At 37.3% G+C, this 20,337-nt stretch overlaps 2 protein-coding genes across 4 annotated transcripts in view; one reads left to right on the top strand and one right to left on the bottom strand.

Annotated features, from left to right (window-relative positions):
- Positions 1 to 2,371: 2,371 nt before the first annotated feature.
- LOC113050381 (collagen alpha-1(VII) chain-like) overlaps positions 2,372 to 20,337 on the top strand; it is a 68,322-nt gene continuing 50,356 nt past the window's right edge. For 2 of the 3 annotated variants that reach the window (XM_026213297.1, XM_026213298.1), the window contains exons 1-6: positions 2,374 to 2,733; positions 9,188 to 9,272; positions 10,847 to 11,027; positions 11,885 to 12,041; positions 19,356 to 19,449; positions 19,590 to 19,748. In XM_026213297.1, coding sequence (XP_026069082.1) covers positions 9,197 to 9,272; positions 10,847 to 11,027; positions 11,885 to 12,041; positions 19,356 to 19,449; positions 19,590 to 19,748 — 667 coding nt within the window. In that variant the 5' untranslated portion in view covers positions 2,374 to 2,733; positions 9,188 to 9,196. Of the gene's footprint in view, positions 2,734 to 9,187; positions 9,273 to 10,846; positions 11,028 to 11,884; positions 12,042 to 19,355; positions 19,450 to 19,589; positions 19,749 to 20,337 lie in introns of all 3 variants that reach the window. The other variant, XR_003276759.1, reaches the window with a different exon arrangement.
- On the bottom strand, positions 14,045 to 19,275 carry LOC113050382 (uncharacterized). Its single transcript, XM_026213299.1, has 13 exons — positions 18,534 to 19,275; positions 17,915 to 18,056; positions 17,523 to 17,742; positions 17,283 to 17,409; positions 16,710 to 17,008; positions 16,452 to 16,542; positions 16,108 to 16,224; positions 15,901 to 15,976; positions 15,574 to 15,825; positions 15,197 to 15,368; positions 14,910 to 15,058; positions 14,738 to 14,805; positions 14,045 to 14,590 (listed from the first exon to the last, which is right to left on the bottom strand). The coding sequence occupies exons 1-13, from the start codon at positions 18,882 to 18,884 to the stop codon at positions 14,573 to 14,575; spliced, it is 2,082 nt and encodes a 693-aa protein (XP_026069084.1). The 5' UTR covers positions 18,885 to 19,275; the 3' UTR covers positions 14,045 to 14,572.

The raw sequence follows: 20,337 nt of genomic DNA, 5'->3' as shown, positions 1-20,337 counted from the left end.
TCATGTTTAATCAGTAATGTCATGTGATGTTATTTTTTACATTACTGATTATTCAGTGGCATGACTATTTTTATTATATTTTATTATTTTTATATTTATTATTTTCCTTTTAATTTTTTATTAGCATGAAAAGTAGCATGAGTTTAAGAAAGCTTAGGTCAAGGCTGATTATTTTTCCGGCATTTCAGAATGACTACATTTTGTATTCAAGATTGCATGACAATAAAAGATAAAAACGATTATCCCTTTAAGTGTAAAAAAATATAAAGTCAGCAGTTCTGGGGAATCATGTCTTGTGAGTGACATAGGAACGCTCAGTGATTTATCATCTCTCTGACATATTAGCATCTGCCCTGTAACCACATCTCAAAATATGAACACACGTGTGTATGTGCAATATGTGCGGCATGTGTGAGTTGTGTGTGTACCTGAATGCTGCGTGTGTGTGATTGGTCGTCAACATCACTGTGTTTCTTCTGCTTCTCTATTAGAATAACCTCTGGTCAGTCAGTTATGTAGAGGTATAATTCAACTAATAAGGAAAATACTGTTAGTTACACTCAGTCCTAAATTTATTTAGAATATTAATGTACAACAGACAAAATGTCCGTGAGAATCTTTGTTGTTATTATAGAGGTCCCATGAGGAGAAAGGAGTTTTGCATTACATCAGAGGCATAAATATAGTCTGTCTGTACATATGATGAACAGATGACAGGAAAAACACCTCAAGCTTACTTGGATCTTAGTGGACAACTGAGAAGGAGTATTCAAAACTGTGCAATCACGAAAACTCATGTTAAACCTGGTGAACATGTGCAGTCCTGCTCTCATCTCATTACAATGCTGTTGATAAACTGTATATGTACAGTATCTCTATACTGAGAATTTCCAACTTCTCAATATTTTAAATTACAATAAATCTCAAATTCTCAGCCCCTAGGGTTAGGGAAATGTAAAAGCTTGCCATGAGAAAGCATTGACCTTAATACCCTTCCAGGTGTTTGGAGACTCATGTAGCTGTAAGTGTGCTGTTGGAGCAGGTAAAACATGAAGACATATTGCATTCATATGATCACCTGCTCTACAGAGGGATGTTGCAGAGACCATATTTGCTTAAACTGACTCACTTTCTCATCTTTCAGCATCTCAGCTGACAATGAATGAACCTGTTCCCCTTTCCTGTCCTGAAGGAATGTGTGTGTGTGTTTGTGTATGTGTCAATGCCCCACCCTATTTTCTCACACACATTATTATATAGTAGAGCAGCATCCTGCATCCTCTTTTAATTTCAGCTAAACAGTCCACGTATGACTTGGCTTATATTCATTCTGCACATGACTGTTTTTTAAAATGAGAATACATTAAACTCTTATATGCTTTTAAACAATAATAATAGTAACTTAATATTTTCCTTTTAACAATAACAACAACCATTTATTAAACACTTATTAAAGCTATCTGACATCAATTTTGCATGTCACTGTTCATTTAAAATGTAACAACATTGGGCTAACACTCCCTTTTAAGGCCCCCAAAAGTGTAACATAAACAGCTGCCTAATTTAAACCACATACTTGTTCTACCACTTCTTTGTCACCCTGTCTAGACCTTTTTCCAATGCAAGTCTAAGCCGGCCCTTCAAGAAAATCTGATGCCAATTGTCTTCTTATTCTTCTTATGTTTAGCATAATAAATCCATAAATAAACCCTAAACGGAATAAACACCTCTAAATATTGATTAATTTTGATTAAAGAGAGGGAAGACCAGTGAGATTTAACATTATGCCTTAAAAAGAATGGATGCCCTCTAGGCTTGGATTCCAGATGAGTGTGGACAGATGCTTGGGTGTGCCACAAATCTACACGTATGTCAGACAGAGAGACAGGAAGAAAGAGCAAGAGAGAGAAAGAGTATGGTTAATGTAAACCTATATATGCTAAACAATGTGGTAACATGGCAGATTCCGCTACCTTATCAAAATGTGACAGATTTGACAATCTCTTTGTTATTGCCTCAACTTTTGGCTTTAGACCTTCTTTTAAAACTGCAGTATACTCAGTTCGTTAATCTCTGCTTCATGAACTCAGAACGATTCATCTGATCATTGCCGAATCATAAATTCTAATTTTGTTTTCTTTAAAGAATGGGAAATAATAGAAACGATTGTTAGATGAAAAACATAAATTAGAATTGTGTCCCGCTTATTCTATTTATATCAGACGCTGTAATGTGTCGGCAGCAGGGAAAAATAACACATTTGATTATGAACGTACAATTTACCTGTGCAGGTAGGCCTACAGCAAGAGCATAGAGCGCGCGAGCACCGCTAACTCGTGATTTGATTGGCTGTCTTTGTGAGAAGGCGGGTGGCTCACGCACACTTCTGAAGGACGATCCCAAGAAGAGAGTGAATGTCTAGGGATGATCTTATAGTTAGCTGCGGGCGTCTGAACAAGTCAGGGCTACAGTTACTTTCATTGCAGCAAACAGCACAACCAAGGAGATATGACTTTGTTCCTCTGCTCGTAGTCAATTAGCAGGCTGCACAGTTTTGAGGAGGGAAAGTCCGTCGGCAGATGCACGCGCATTGCGCAGGAGCAGTTTGATTAAACTAAATTATTTTCGCGTAATTCCTCGGACAAATACAGACTCATTGAAGGGAATTGGTAAGATCATGCATGATTAAGAAAACGTCGTTGACTGCTTTGCCTTGGTGACCCGTTTTGAGCGGTAAGTAGACGTCCGTTTGCTCTTCGTTTGTGTTTAAATTGATGAAGCGCACTATTATTAGTGCTAGAGCGTCTGGAGTCAGTGATGGAATTCTGTTCAGCAATATAACGCTGTAGGGGTCACTGATTGGGACTGATTTAGGATCAGTTATAGAGCGCTGTCAGTTTTACGGCGCTTTAGGGCAGTAATTCTCTAAAAGTTACCTTTTGACCTCCATTGTCCATTTGAATTCAAAAAGTTTGAGCACCTCTATTTTCTTCCATAAAAAACAACAGTTGCTGATGGAGTAAATCTGAAATAATAAATATAATGTCTGTTTACAAGTTGACAGTTAATTTTAAATTTAGCTAGATTTTTTTAAATCATTTTAGGGCGGGGCCCACTAGGGGGCCTCAGTAAATGTTCAAAGGGGCCTAAAGATGACATATATATATATATATATATATATATATATATATATATATATATATATATATATATATATATATATATATATATATTTATATATTTATATATATATATATATATATATATATATATATTTATGTATAATGAATATAGGTTTTTCTAGTTTAGTTTAGAAATATTTTATTGGGTATACATTGTGATTTATTAAAAAAATCTGGAAAAGTCATGGGGCGATTGATTATTGTTTATGACAGTGTGGGGTTCTTTGAGTCAAAGAGTTTGTGAACTAGTGATTCTATTCTCAAATCAGTGATAGAATGCTACAGGGCCAGCAATTAAATGCTTTGAGATCAGTTATAATTTCAGTAAAACAGAGGTCCTGAGGTCAGTAACAGAGTTCTCTAGGGTCAGTGATAAAGTGCTTTAGGTTTGGGAAGAGAGAGGTGTCCAGACAGAGTGGTGACTCTTGAGTTTGAAGCAATAATGATTTATGTAAGTAATTCTAAGAGCTATGGAATGTAAGCGTACCTTACAGTTTATAGTTAATGCAGCTTAAAGGTGCAAAATCATAAAGTCTGCCATGTAAAGTGATGCAGGTCTGATACAAATTACTGATCACTGTCATGATGCAAGCTTTTTAACTTGCAAAATATCACAATTCTTATCATTTGATAGAACAGATGTGCTACACATACTTCAACCCATGAGATGTGTTAAAACACATAATCACTGCATAATTACATATTTTATTTATATAAAACTGCTTGGGGTGTCCTTGGCTCCTGTGTAACAAACTCATTATCATTTAGGCTACCTGACATTACATGTGTATGTTTATTTAAATCCTGCAGGTCACAAGGAACTAAAACAGTAGAGAGAGTACAGATCAGAAACAAGATGAAAAAAAAAAAATCACAACATAAATCCGGTTCATGATTCGACCACATGTGCACATGTTGCCATTTTTCAAAAGAATGCACTGTGGGGGAAAAAGAAACGATGGGGTGATTATGTGATGAAAGTGGAAAAGCATCATAGCATCATAACATTTCCAAACTGCCTGTTCAGGCAGAGGGGGCGGGGCATGACCTCAGTTGAACTTGTGTGATTCGTCACTTTGGATATGTCACACTCAGTAGGCAGGGCTGGAGTGTCTAGGTTACCGTGGACACCTGTTGAGCATGCAATCATGGCTGAGGAGTTGCTTTTGTTGAGTGACTACAGTGACAGACTGTGAATGTTAGTGTCTGGGCTTTTCTTCTTGTATAAGAGAGTATAGTATGCATGTCATTATTAAGAACATCTGGAATGCTCTGTAGACTTTCACTCAAGATTTTCTTCTTCTTACTTAGCCAAGACTTTCAAGACATTCTTAAATAATTTCAAGAACAATTCTAAATAATCAGCACCTTAAAGTGTCCACGTGTTTGCCGATTTCTTGCTCAGCTCTTTTAATGTCAATATACTGCTTCACTATACAGTAGAAAACGTTTGGTTGATTTTTCACATATGTGTGAACAACATTTGGGGCACATAACCAGTAACATCTGCGTGTCAGTCTCCATAGCTTCTTTGCTTCCTGATTAGACTGTAACACATATAGCATGTGAATTCAAGCATGTGAATGGAAATGCCTTGTCTGTATCTGGATACTCATATTTATAGAAGGCATGTGTTTCAGAACTGCACAATGTTCTACACTGATTCTAGGGGAATAGAATAGATGTAAAAAATAAAATGTGTTTATTGAAATGTAGATTTTTACTGGTAGCAAAAAAAAACACAAATTCCTGAAAATAATTAATAAACGACGATACATGCACTTCCCCATGCATTATCATTTTAAATATTTTTTTGGCTAATGGTTTATTTATTTATTTTTCCCTCAGACTTAAATATGCACTCTCTCAATTAATCCAGTAAATATTTAGTCTGTGTTTTGGTAAGCTTGTTTTCCTTCTTTCTTTTGAAATTCCCACTCCCCAACAAGAAGATGTGTTTGTTTTTATTTTCTTGTCCTCTTTATTTCTTTCTATTATTTTTCTGTTCTGTTGTGTAGGGGAGAGAATGTAATGAAATAGTTGGCAGTGTGACCAGCAGACAGCGACTTTCCTTTTGTGTGCTGAAGTAGTGACCTCTCATTATTTAATATTTTGAGGATGAACTCTAGTCGTCATGTCAGGGGAGGAATGTTTTTAATTTCATTCCTGTTCCTTTTGGGACATCTTCTTCTGGCCATGAACTTTTCCCTGTTCTAAAACTGTTTGAAATATGAAGGTTTTGGCTCACACATGAAGCATCAATTTAGAGGGAGAAATTAGAATAACACACACAAAATATCTGTTGTTAAAAATAAACTGGCCAAAATTGGCCAACATGACAATGTGAAAAATGGGTGCCATGTATAAAACATTATTATTCTGAATCTGTATTTTAGAATGATTAAACGTTTTTGTAGACTTATGTGCAAAACAGCAAGTGCTGTTCAGACATATATTCAGCTCTATAACATTAGATATAGCTCAAATGCATGCAAATGCCAAAAGGGGTAGCTCAACTAAAAAAAGAACATTCAATCATAGACTAACTAGTTGTCAGCAGCATTGCAGAATCCATGTTCTAGCTGACTACACCAGTAAAGTCCCTGCTTGGGCATTGGGTGGTGTTAAGAGGTAAATTTCTGCATAAGAAAGAAAAGCATATGCTTATAATGACATAAGTGTGTGAGTAAATAAGTCTTTTCATTTTTCGGTTATAGCCTTTAAGGATATGTTTTTACTTGCTATACTACAGGTTTCCCCTTTTCAGTTAGGATGCTTCAGTAAGCATAACGTTTTATAAATAGTAATTTGGCTATAACCTCTTCAAAAGAATAGAGAATAAAGTTTTTTTGTACTACAGATGATGGATACATGGTTGGATACCGTAAAAACATAAGTCAAAAAACATTTGTCATAACATAAGTCTAATTTGATTGCATTTGTGACAGGATGAGTTGACAGGGACAATTGATATTTTAGTTTATATATTTGGTGATTGTGGTGTCGTAGTCTGCAAGCAGTTGATGCTGTTGTTTCTTCTCCGAGCATCCACTTTATAGAGCTCAAGAATGTCCCTCTAATTCTTCAGACTTTTTTGTTTAGCCACACTGTAAATAGCCTTTTTTATTGTTTGAAAAAGTCAGGACTGAACTGGGTTCACATACAAAGAATCAAACATATGCTATTGCATGTAATAATAAAAGTATGGCATTGAAATATGGCTCCATTGCAATGCTTTCTTGACCCCAGGTGTGCAATGACACCGCCTTAAAAAATTCGGTGCAACCACAGGTGTAACAGCAAGAGCAACGGAATGAACAGTGTGTAGATGGAGGAAGGGAGAGACTGATGTAGACAATCTGGCAGTTCATACTCAAATGTGGTTCAGTCAAGATACTTATAAATGCTATAATTACCCTTCCATGAATCACATAATGATGACTGTGTCCTTATAATTAATGCAAACAACACTGAGAGAAACAGAGACAAGGGGGAGAGCGTTAAATGGCAAATATGAAATCGAGAAAAATCATTTTTATTTTGAAATGTGTAGAAAAGCAACTAAATGGTTCCATGGTTTATATGAATATTCACAATAATCAATAATGTGACCCTATTATTTATTGTGTAGAATACCATATTCTGTCTGTATGTTTTTATTGCCGTAAAGGATTAAGCAAACTGTTGTTAACATCATATAATTTAATTAATGGCACAAAAAAAAGATCATGTCATCGGACAAGTTCACTCAGCTGAAAATAAAGTACACAAAAAGTCCCACATTTGCTTAGGGGGAAGTTTGATTGTTTAGATGCATGTTTAGTCTGTTTTTCTGTGTATTTATGTGTGTTCCAGACAGACATGTCTTTTACGGTGCATTAAGGTTTTTTGGAGTCTGGGTATTTTTAAAGTGGTTTAAAAAATTAATGTAGTGGCATTTTGAGATTTGAAAACCAAGTTTAATTGCCAATTAAAAGTCTTCACCACAAAGAAGAAAGTAAAGTCTGTTTATCCTTGACAGTAGGATACACCGGATAAATAAACCAGTACATACTTAGTTATAGGGATCCACCTATCACGATTTTTCATGGCCGATTCCGATACGAATTTTTTACAAGCAAACTGGCCGATTTCGATACTGATTTCCGATTTTTTTTCTTTAAGCAACAAACAAGAAAGAAGTAAAGTATACATAAACAAGATGTTCATGTGGTATTTAATAGGCCAAACTGGCTTTAGGCTATTGAAAACAAAAACTTAACCATCTGAAATTAACGGCAGTAACTGCACAGTAAGTAGCTTTTGTTTTTGAATTGGGTTGAAACTATAGAGCTGGCCTTAAATGAAAAGATTAACTGTAACCATGTGAAATAAAAGGCAATAACTGCATTGTTCTACAATCCAATATTTAGGAAAAGCTCAATAAGATGTTTCTTAATCAACATTGAATATTAGTTTTAGTTTTTAAATTTGATTAAAAAAAGTATTTACCAGTGAAACGAAATAAAAGTATGCTATATAAATTATTCCAAAATGTTAAAATTAAATAAAGTTGGTGCAAATAAAACAAAGATTAAGATAAAAAAAAAAAAAAAAAAATTAGGATAATGATTCACATCTATATTTTTTTACTTGAGCAAATGAAAAATAACTATTGGCTCAAGTTAAAAAATATATATGTGAATCATTACCCAAAATTTTTTTAACTGAATGAATGAAACACTTTTATTTCAGTGTGCTACAGCAGGTCATTTTTAAATCAAATTAAGTCGATGTAATTTTAAGGTAAAATGAAAATATTCATCCTACACAGAACTGACGCTTACTTTTGGCTTTTCAAACGTGTATGCAAGTTCTACTTTAGAAAAAAAAAAAAAATCAGTTTTGTCACGGTTTAGTCCATTTGGTTTCTCATCCAACACGTGAGAAGTTGAGCTGAACATCCCTTCACTGTCTCCGCTTGTGTAGGGCGCGGACAGGTACAGTACTCTAGCGCAACTTCAATGAGCGCAGGAAAGGGGCTTTTATTTGTGTGGCTGTTCGCTTTCTGCTATCTGTGCCTCAGACATGTAGCTCTGCACTTCCAGTGCTGAACGGCTGCCCGTGTCCTGCGCACAGATTTCGAAATACTTCCACACAAATGACATGATAGCGAATGACATGATAACAAACTGGCCGATTGCCGATCGCATATTTTAAGCAAAAACCGTCCGGTTCCGATTTATGGCCGGTGTTTTATGTGCATCTCTGTTTGTCTGTGAGTATTTAACCTTGTTTTTAACCAGGCCATTTTTCAGAGCAATCATTGTTGAGTGCAGACCAGTCTGGCCTCAAATATGGACCACGATTTCCTCTCTTTATAAAATCAAAAACAGACCACTCTGCTGGAAATATATTTTAAAAAAAATATCTCTGAAAGCACAAATAATGAAACTGACTAAGCATTCATGTTTAGACTACTTCCGTTGAAAAGGAACAGCAAAATCCCACATATTTTCCCTCATGAAAAATAACTTTGTGCTTGTGTAAGACAGTATCTGTGTAATGTGTAAAGCATACAAATGCTTTATATCTGTTATGGCCCTGAATCATACAATAGCATATTACTTTGAGCAGTAACAGTATGTAATTACTGTAATCACAATATAATAAGAATGTTGTTCTAAACAAATTGAAAAGTGCATTCTTCACTGTGGTATTAATAATGGCACTTTTATGCTGCTTTTCAAACTTGCACAAGGTCATCTTCTTCTGAGTCTCCGCTCTTTATTTTATGAGGTGGTGATGGTGTAAGCCCCACATTGCTTCTCTTAGTGTCTTGTCTTTGAGCTTCCTCCAGATGTTCATGGTATCTGGGCACTCAGTTTACCCGGAGGAGGAACATTATGTTACTGCTACTTAAGATGAAAACAGTACAGAGACAGTGCTAACAGAATAATAGATTTTTGGGTTAGATGACCATTTTTACACACATTTTTCTAATCTTGTGTGTCATTAATGTGTAGGATTTGAAAATGGGGTGTCTGCTGCAGTGGACCGCAGTGCTGTTTGCTGTGTTGCTGTTTCTCCCATCACGGTCGACAGCTCAAGGTAAAGAGTCATGCACTATTTCAGGAAGTGCCATTCAAATTAACATGTATAGCAGAGCTATATTAATTTATCTGCAGCGTGTGCAGTTTTCATTTAGCATATTTCATATTGCAATATCAGTTCACTGAATATGTCCTCTTTGATGAAATTTAAGACATCTGTAAACTATTTTGAGGCATATAAGAAAGCCACAATATCAGAGTTAAGTTAATCTTTAACATCATAAACATTATTTTATGTTTTAGCATTTATTTAATTTATTTATTTTAAATTCATTATTTTATCAATATTTTTAAATAGTGGACTTTATACTGATATACCAATTATTAATTTTCATGTTATGGTCAAAAAAACAAAAACGTCCGGAATTAAAAATGTACAGTATACTATTTAAAAAAATAATAAATAATAAACACTAAGAACTAAAAAAAGATTTATGAATCATTTCAAAATTGCCTAAAAAAACAGAGTAGTATTAGTTACATTGCTTAAATAATATATTTTATCAATTGTTTACCTTGAACACATAGTTCAGCACATTATTATCATTATTTTTTATTATTAAATAATATTTCAACATTATTATTTAATTGTAACTGATACTGATAAGTTGTTGATATATTTTCATGTAAAGTCTGTTTGAATGAAAATCAAATTACTGTAGCATTCAAAATAACAATTATTAGTTACTTTTTTCAAATAATACTTTTCACTTATTTTAATTAATTATCATAACTATTATAATATTTTATGCATTTTTATCCACTAACGCACACCTAGATTGGCACGCAGTATGTAGTATAAATCAGTACAGATAAATCCAATACAGATTAAAACAAAACAAAACATGCAGTTCTCATTCTGGCTGTTTCCCCTCATGCCCTATCAAAATGCAGTGATCTAATCAAACACAGAAGGTTAATTAGTTTGCTACCTTAAGGGCATTAATTCATGTAGCCAGTGAGTCACACAGAGTCATAGATAGAACTGTGTAAAGTAGAGATGGGACACCAGCTGCTGAATAAATGGGCCCAGATGTTTTGTTTGCTTCAAGTGGCTTTGCAGTCCGGGTGGCAATGGTCATTTCCTGCGTGTCTTCTCATCCTGGTCCTTTCCTAATCCTTCACTGCTTACATGAATTGAATAGGCCACAGATGCAAATGTTTATGGAAAAACTGAAATTCAAGTTCACAGTTGTATTTGTCACATACACAATGGTACACAGTAAAATGTTTTGTCTAGCCTTCAAGAAAATGTCTATGTGCAAAATAAAAATAATTAAAGTTTAAGCAAAGAAGAATATGGATTTAGAAGAAAATATACAGTATCAATCCTGTATATTTTTTATTACTGTTAATGATTGAGCTTGACCCATTTTTGTTAACGCTAGTCTAATTTTGGCTGCATTGATGAAAGCATTTTGTATTTGTAATAATTAAAACCCACATTTTCAGACTTAAAAGACTTCCACTCTAAACATTTGTAAATATATCTCTTTTACAGTGGAAAGGTCACAATTCTGCATATTTATATCTTTGTGTCAGTATTAACTGTTTATTTTTTCCTGTTGACAGGCCAGTGCAGTAATGTTGTTGCAGCAGACATTGTGTTCCTGGTGGATGGGTCATCCAGTATTGGCCGGGCCAATTTTGTATTGGTCAAGAATTTCATGGCAGGGATTGTCAAACCCTTTGCCAGAGCGGTAGGACCCAGTGGCATCCGTTTTGGAACCATACAGTACAGCGATACTGCCAGGTCTGTGAAACTTTATGTGCTTGTATACAGTAATTGATGTGCTGTGTACTTAAGTCATGTTTACCAGAGAAATAATAAAAAAGGAATTATTCATATTTGTGTTGTATTTTATTTTTGCTGATTTTTTTATTTTTATTGATTTTATTGATTTATTTGAAATATATTGCTGAAGTGCATAAAATATAATTATAATAGTTATAATAATTAAGATAGTCTTTCCCCATCCAAGCAGACAGGAGCTGCACTTGCATGCATATTACCTATGAAGATAAAAAATAGGAGCTTGGGGGCATTGCCAAAAGATCTGCAGAGTGAATGGGAGAGTTTTTGCATTTTATTTTATCATATTGTATGTAAGTAATACATATGGTGTGTTATGATAATACAAATGCACTTATTTTTTGAGTTGAACAAACTGAATAAGTTAAGGTCATATTTAATTTGCCAAACTTGTCGATAGGCAAGTTGATAGGCCTACATTCCAGATGTGATTTGAGTCTGATGCATCTTGCTCATCATAGCAATGTGTAAACTCTATTAAAAAAACTATTAAACTATTAAAAATCAGTAGATGAGTATGTAGTGTTGTTGATATTGTTGTGTTGTAGTTGTTCGAAGTAAAATCATGTGTAATCTATTTTTGCAACCGCTTTGCAGAAGTGGAGTTTGCAGGTTTCAAGTTCTTTGAATATTCAGTATTGAACATATGATTGTAAACAGTGTCTTTGTGCTTGATGAGGGGGCTGCACATATTTTATTTGACATATACTGTTCATATTATGAACAGTAAAAGTTCATGGATGTGTGTGTTGGGACATTTGTTGATTATAGATCATAGTGTATTTTATGATATTCAGGGTGGAGTTTACATTTACTACATACCTGAATGGAACTGAGCTCATAACTGCCATAGAGAATATCAACTATAAAGGTGGAAACACGCGGACTGGAGCTGGGCTCAAGTACATCGCAGACAACTTCTTCAGCCCTGCCTCTATCAGAGATGTACCCAAGGTGAGCTGGATATTACAACACATTGTTTGTGTCAACAAGCACTTACTTAGCATTTGCAAACTATGCACGCTATTGTTCAAAAGTTTTGAATTGATCACTAAATTAAACCGATCAACCATTACAGTAAAAACATTTTTATAAAATATTAAAATTTTTGAGAAAAAAATTATATTACTTAGTTTTTTCCTGTTTATCGAAGAATCCTGATTAAATTGTTTCACAGTTTACACAGAAATAATTGGCAACAGATCTGTTTTCAAAATTTATAAAAAGAAGAAATGTTTTTTTGAATAACAAATTAGCATATTAAAAGTCACCACAGGAATAAATTACATTTTACAATGTATTAAAATATAAAACAGATATTTTTAATTGTAATATTTCACAATATTTCTGTTTTTACTGTATTATTAATCAAATAAATGCAGCTTGGGTGAATATATGAGACTACATTCAGAAACATAAAAAAAATCCCACTGACCCCAAACTGTTCATTAATTCGGTGTATAATAAATACTTAAAGGCTATGGTGCAGGTTAAACACTACTTTCGATTAATGGGTACGTAAAGCAGTCAAGATATGTATATAAAGTTAGAAATGTCTCCAAAATGGTGTTAAAGTCCAGTTTTTGTAGTTTTTGGTTAGTAACGGTTATTTTTTACGCAAATCGGCGATGACGTCACATGAGGTAGACGTGCTGGAAGGTAGCCCCAGCCTTGCAGCTCAGCAGCTACTAGAACTAGTTCTAGCACTCAGTGATTATGGCGTCTAACTGGGATGAGGAAGAGGTGGAAAGACCCACAGTTAACATTTATGATGGCCCACAGCCATATAATTTCGAACCGTTTAGACGTGACAGGGCGAATGAGGAAATACCGAGAGCCGATGGCAATCAAAGACAAATAAATGCATGGTCAGAGGAGAATGACTGGAGAGTTGGTGAAGTGTCCTGGTGAGTTGCTACCATTTAGAAACGAAGCAATGACCGCTGGAGCTAGTAGTCTGTGAACAGCAGTGCATACAATAACAACTTTTTTTTTACTGTCAGTGAATAGCACCGAATAAAAGTCAACGTTTTCTTTATATCTAGTGACAGTGATTAGCTATGGGCTAGCTTGACAGTCCCACCTGTGAACCCCTACTGTTAATTTCTAAGCTTTTACCACCTCCTCCGGTGAAAATGTTGTTGGCAAACGTAGCCGACGCCGACGGCTGGTCATGTCTTCAGTGTGATTATTGTTGATAGTGCCAACTAGTTTTCCTCGTGATTAATTGTCATTGACACCGTCAGGCTTACCGGTAGAGGGAGTGAGTAGTATGCGTCTGTGTCGCTGTGTTTGGCAGGTGTCTGTGTGGGCGGTGTCGTCCCATGGAAACTGTGGTGGAGAGCTTGTGTTGTAGGGAGGTGAGAGCGTTTTGGTCGCTGGTCGAGGACCTCACCCCGCGGCCAGCAGATGTAACGTGCCTAACGCAGCATCCTGGATTTGAGGCATGCTGCCTGAATCCGTTTGTGCTACACATAGCATACTCACACTTGAGGCAGGATCATGGTCCCCTTCAAGCCAGCACGCACGAGTATGTTCATGGTTTATGTTTACTTTACCAATCTTTTTACACTGTGTCTTTTGAACAACAGCTATAGGTGACAGGAGATGTGTTGCATACACAATAAACATGCATAAGAGACAGGCTTAAAATGACAGTTTCCAACCTACTTACAGTTTTAAACTTAAGAATCTTTCCTACTTATCCCTAGGCAATACCGGTACACTGCGTACAGGCAGACTATACGCTGGGCTTATGGAGTTTTAGGCAGGAGTATAAGGAAGCCTCTACCCTCTTGTGTTGTTTCAACCATCAGACAAAAATTTCAAAGTGGTGACCAGACCTATAAGGGCTTTCAATGGCCTCGTTTGGATGAAAATTAATAAAAATAATTGCTTATTCTGTTGTGATCCCCCAATTGCCCTTAAAATGTTATAAAGCACACAGAACACATGAATTTTGATAAGAAAACACAGTTTATTGGCATTGCTTTTAACGGTTACTGAACATTTACTGAACAAGGACGAAGATTACTGACCTGAAACGTTTGCACAGTTTCTTTTGTTTCTCTCACACACACACACACACACACACACACACACACACACACACACACACACACACACACACACACACGCAAAAGCACATCAAGCAGACACACAGTGAGCCCAGACAACACCGCACACAGAGGTTGACAAGGCACAGGTAAAATGATTGGTAAATTATTTTGAATTACATACAACAAATTTCATGCAAATAACAGGCAGAGGAGCAGACATGCGGCATGCAGGACCCCTTGAATGGGGTACAGCGACAATTATTGCCACTTACAAAGATGGAAAAAAGTAATAATTTTGTGCAAAGTAAAACCAAAGCAACAGCACACAAAGAAAAAACAAACCATGCAGCATGCAGGAAGCCACCACCAAATTCGATGACATGGACAGAGGGAAAGAAGATAACTAACTAAAATAAATACTTACAACTAAATCATTGGACTTGTCTGTGGAAAAAAAATAATAATGTGAAATTAGGTTTTTTTGTAACGTGACTGCCGGGCTAGGTAGAGGCTGACGGCCTCCTCCTTCGGAACCTGTTCGAAGGATTTGGCGATGGCGGCAGGTGCATCGGAGGATAAATTGTCGCTAACCTCTCGAAGAGCTGAAGGTGAATTGGTGTAGCTTTCCCGAAGGGCCTTCATTAATGATGTTGCATAACCTGCAGACATAATAATAATAATACTGTATAAAGATCATTGCCACTGATCACAGATGTCTCTTGCACCATCTCAAAATATGATAGAACTGCATGACACTGCTTACCGTATGAGGCTGCCTCTTTGATGGGAAGCACCACATGGGCACCTTTTCTGAAGCGCGGATACCGCACGCAGTACTTCTCCGTCCCATCACTTCTCCGTGCTGTCTCACGGTTGGCATTGTGATTATAATGCAGCGCCGCTAAGAGAAGCCTACAAAATAACACATTTGAGAATTTTTTTAACTTTGTGTATGCATGACAAAATACTACAATAGGCATGATAATAGGTACTATTATTACTATAAACGGCATAATAATTGGCAGTATTATTCCATTGGATAGCACTGACCTGCTATACATCCCAAGGTATGAAAACCCTGTGTGCTTGGGCGCGAAGTGCAAGATGAGGGAGTGGTAAGCCTCAAGGGAGAAGGTCTGGTGCTGTGGAGACAGCTGTCGAACATCCTTCAGTAAGGCAGTCCTCATGATTATGTTCTCCAACTTTACTGCTGCCAATGAGCCTGCAAAGACCAAGACAGGGAGGCAGACAGATACACATATGAATTATAGCAAACATAAACAGTAAACAAAATGTTATGAGATTGCCAGTGAATGAAAACATTTCATCACAAAGGTCACATGTCAAAGCATCCAAACAATCACTCAGACAGCAAATACAACAAAACTGTAGAGCGTGCATAATACCACATACTGTGTGTACTGTACCTGGGTCCAACCACTCTTTGTTGCGCTGATCCCCGTCTAGAGGGCCATGGGCACAACTGGAGAAGGCAGGGGTGTCATGGTCATGAATGTCCTGGATGTGGTTGACTAAACTTCTCCATTTGGCCTCCATGACCGCTGGGTTGCCATCTGGGGTTGAGGCTGCAGTCCAATAGAGGTGATTCACTATAGCAGGCCTCCACAACTGTAGTTGGTCACACTCTTTTGAAGCTGCATCCAATGCCTTCCCCAGACCTGTTTTAGAACAAATGGTATTAATTGATATGCAATAACAAAAACTGCTTCAAGGTTCCAACAATGAATACATACTTTTGGCAATGTGCCACACATCAAAATAATGCCGTGTCCCTTCAGGGCTCAGCTCCTCTCTCACCCATTTGGCAACCTAAGGAGAAATAAACAAACTTTTGTGGATGATTGACCTGTGTGGCCCTCAGTGCATCAGAAAACCACAAACATCCAGCTTCAATGCAATTCAGATATTTACATTCTATACTGCATTTTTATTGTAAATACCTGGCGATGACGGTCCGTGATCAGCGTTGCCAAATGCAGGTCCTTTCCCCTCAGCAGGTCAACACTGCGCTTGAGCCCTTCAAGCTCACACCATGAGCTGTTGGGGACCTCTGAGCTCTGCAACATTACATAACAGTGTAAGTGTAGAATGCTGGTGGTGTTGAAGGAGGCGTGGATGAACCGACGCGTTGATGGTCCAGGTATTATGATACACTGTACTCTAGTTAGGCAATACACAATAAAGCTCTATGCATCGTTGTACTAGTGGAAAGATGTTATATTAAGATACCATCAGTTTACCAAATTGCAGAGTTCATTTCTTTGTCTAATAACATCAGGTTTACCTGAACAAGCTGAACATCCACCACCTTGTTCACTCTGTCCTCTATCAGAGAGTAGGATCCATACTTCGCGCAGTGCCCAGGAGAATCTGACCTGGAATTAATTACAAATTTGAATTATGTTTCAAGTTTTTTAAAAAAAAAGGTCTGTAAAGACAATCCACTATGTCATCTGCAAATGCCAACTAAAGCCACCTTACATGATAACAAATAACAAAATCAAAACATGCAACTGGTCTATGAGCTCTCACACTGGTTTACCTGCAGTCACCAGCAAGAACTAGCCCACCATCCATTGCCCGTAGGTCACTAAAATTCTTTGCTTGATCATTTTGCCAGGCCTGAACGATTACAGGGATAGTGTAGCGGCGCTGATGGCGAAAGAAACTGCTCGCACTGATGCACTGCAGGCCAAACAGAGTCAACATTCTTAATGTCTGGGTGGCCAAACATCCAGTGAAATGAATGGCCCCACTTAACAGGAGGTTGCAGGTCGGCATGTTCCTGTGGAGCATTGGTTGGTTTTGCCAGAAACGGTGGTAGCCACATGATGCACAGACCTAGATATGTAAAAAAAAAGAAAAAGAGTAATCAACAGTATATCAGGATTGAATATAGATTAAGTACTGTACATTACTGGTTTCATGTTTCCAATGAAACACACATGACCAATACAATATAACACTCAAATATGATGCCATCACAAACCAACAGACTAAAGCCAGCCTGGTACATACATTGTAAATTATCTGGCAAGACAGTCAGAGCTATCAGATTGTAATTAGATATTCTGATTTTCTAACCAGATGGCCTGCTGCGCAAACAAAACCGTACCTGCTTGATCTTAACAAAAGTTCCTTCCTGCTGCACGATGCTACTATCTGACCTCTCACAACAGGCCGGACAGATGGCAAAAAGGCCCATCAGCTCCTCTTGGCAAACAATGAATTTGTCAATGCCACTACAACAACAAAAAATTAGGGAGGGAGGGAGGTGTCATTCAAACTACCAAAGCTACAGTACACAATAAAATGAGCATTCAAAATGGTCTATGTTGGTTTTAAATTATCTCACTTGTGGTGGGGGTCACACGCGTAAGGTGGCTCCTCATCAAACAAGTCCTCCTCATGCATCGGCTCTTCGGGCACCCACGATAAGTCACTAACGACAGAGGCATTATCATCATCATCATCATCTGTCTGTTCAGGACTAGCGAGGGGAGTGGAGGTTTGTGGGCTGAAAGACGTCTGTGTGCCCACGCTGACCATCTTGGGCTTCAGGTTAACCTGCACAGCTGTGGAGAGGCAGTAAACATACCCAAACATGTGACAAACATAGCAAATCCAAGCGGCTATATTTTGGTGTAGGCTATTAATTTAATCAATGTGTATGGGAATGTACTGCTTGCATAGATACTGGCAATGATTTAGACAGAATATCTACCACTTAAAATACCCAAGACTTACCGCGAGACCATCGGGGGGGCTTCAAATAACACTGTGTCACAGCGTCAGAAGTGGAGGAGGACAAGGGCTGATCGCCAGTATCGACACTCTCCACAGTGTCTACACTGTCCACGGTCTCCTGCTGTGAGGTATCTGTCATCATCTTGCCAAAACAAATATAATAAGTGGTTATAAATGTCTAGAGTACATGTGATGCATAAACTCTATTGAGGTAACGTTAGTGAATTTACTGAGAGGTAGCTAAACTTTGAAGTGAAAAGTGGATAAACTGTTTCTGATATTTCAGAGGTGGGTAAACTGTGTTTACTTGCGTTTAGCTTCCACTACACGGTCACGGTCAAATATATGTGAAAGAGAACCGTAGCAGTCTAACACAAAACGCAAACACACTATTGTGAAAGGCGATTGCCGATGACGATTCCCGATGTCCATATTATGGACATTTACTTCAGGGCAATTTTGTTTTGGCTCATATTCGTGAATCACGAAATATGCTTTTCTAATTTCAGAATGATCATGCTTGTAGTGGAGGCTGTGTCAAAGGGAACACGTTATGCAAAATACAAACAGAGCTAGCTAAAACGCAGCTTGTAAACATTAACGTTAGCATGATGCTTACCGTGGCAATATATCGCTTGCGGCAGACGGTGTCTCTCGACCTCGGGACAGGACAAGCAGAGAGGTTTGCATTCACAGACGGCACGGCGGTAGGAATTAACTTAGCCATCCTCATACTTTTTAAAGAAAGTGCGACCATCTTGGCATCCCCTGAGTGGTAATCCTCCTCCTTGAAATGCGCGCTGCATATTCTCGAGTAGGCGGTGACAGAGCTAGCTGAAAAATCTGCCCGCCTAATCTTGACAAATTGCACCCAGCTTCGGAAGATCCCTTTGTCCTTGGGGAAACAATGGACCCTATGTCCAGTTTTGCTGGAGTTCTTGCACCCGCCACAAACACAGTAATAAACCATGTTGTCTACTTATTCTCTACTCTTTCTCTAAGCTATCTTTTATGCTATGCTATCTCTGACTATATATTTATGCTATGATATCTATCTATGTATCTATCTATTTATCTATCAATCTATCGATCTCTTTCACTAGCTACTACTCTCACTACTCGTCTCACTCTCTCAATGGTATTAAGGCGGGCTTTCGTTTGTCGTCCAAAAGCGAGTACCTCATGTGACGTCATGCAATGCATTGTGGGAGAAACAAGATTCATTGCTAACCTGTAGCTAACCGCTAAGATTTCACCTACTTTTCCTTATTATATTTCTTTTTTGTAATACCCTACAACATCAAATACAATGGATAACTGTTTAAATGTTTATTACGAACTAGAAAATTGCCAGAAAAGAAAAAAAAAAAAAACCTGCAACATAGCCTTTAAGTTTAGCATATACTTTATTGACTCGTCAGACTGTCTTTCATTGTTTCAGATCACTATTCTCATTACTGATGGTAAATCTCAGGACAGTGTGCAGGAGCCTTCTCAAAAACTACGTAGTCTCGGAGTCAAAGTATTTGCAGTGGGTAAGAAATGTGTTATGTAGAGTATTTAGCCACCATTGTAAGTTTTTTAATGCTGTAGACTGTAGACGGATTAAAAGATAAATAAAAAAAGATGAACATTTTTTTATAGTTGCTTTTTTTTCTATCTTGGCATTTCTCAGGCATTAAGAGTGCAGATCCAACTGAGCTGAATCTCATTGCCTCTCCTCCTCAAAATGAATTCACCTCTCAGATTGGGAACTTCAGAGCTCTCAGCTCTTTGCTGCCCCTAGTGTCTCGACGTGTGTGTACAACAAGTGGAGGCTCCTACTCAAGCGATGGTTAGCCTGACGTACAGTAGACGCTCAATGCAATTAAATTCAAGAATATCATTATATTTGAAGTTTTATTAAAATTGTATTTTTCACTTAGAACTTTTATATTTAAAAGCTTTAAAGGGACACTCCACTTTTTTTGAAAAATATTTCCATTCAGCCGATCTCCGGGTCTGGTGGTAGCAATTTTAGCTTAGCTCAACATAGATCATTGAATCTGATTAGACCGTTAGCATCTAGCTCAAAAACGACCAAAGAGTTTCTATATTTTCCTATTTAAAACCTGACTCTTCTGTAGTTACATCGTGTACTAAGACCGATGGAAAATGAAAAGTTGCTAGTTTCTAGGCTGATATGGCTAAGAACTATACTTTCATTCTGGTGTAATAATCAAGGAACTTTGCTGCCATACCATGGGGGCAGCAGGCGCAATGATATTACGCAGCGTTCATTTGGTCATTTTTGAGCAAGATGCTAATGGTATAATCAGATTCAACGATCTATGTTAAGCTAAGCTAAAAGTGCTACCGCCAGACCCGGATCTTGGATTCGAAAACAGTAAAACTCAACTGTTTAACTCTAGGGGAGTTGGAAA

This window comes from Carassius auratus, chromosome 31 (genome assembly GCF_003368295.1).
Source record: "Carassius auratus strain Wakin chromosome 31, ASM336829v1, whole genome shotgun sequence".
NCBI classification, from domain to species: domain Eukaryota; kingdom Metazoa; phylum Chordata; class Actinopteri; order Cypriniformes; family Cyprinidae; genus Carassius; species Carassius auratus.
This window is presented reverse-complemented; position numbering and strand designations above follow the sequence as displayed.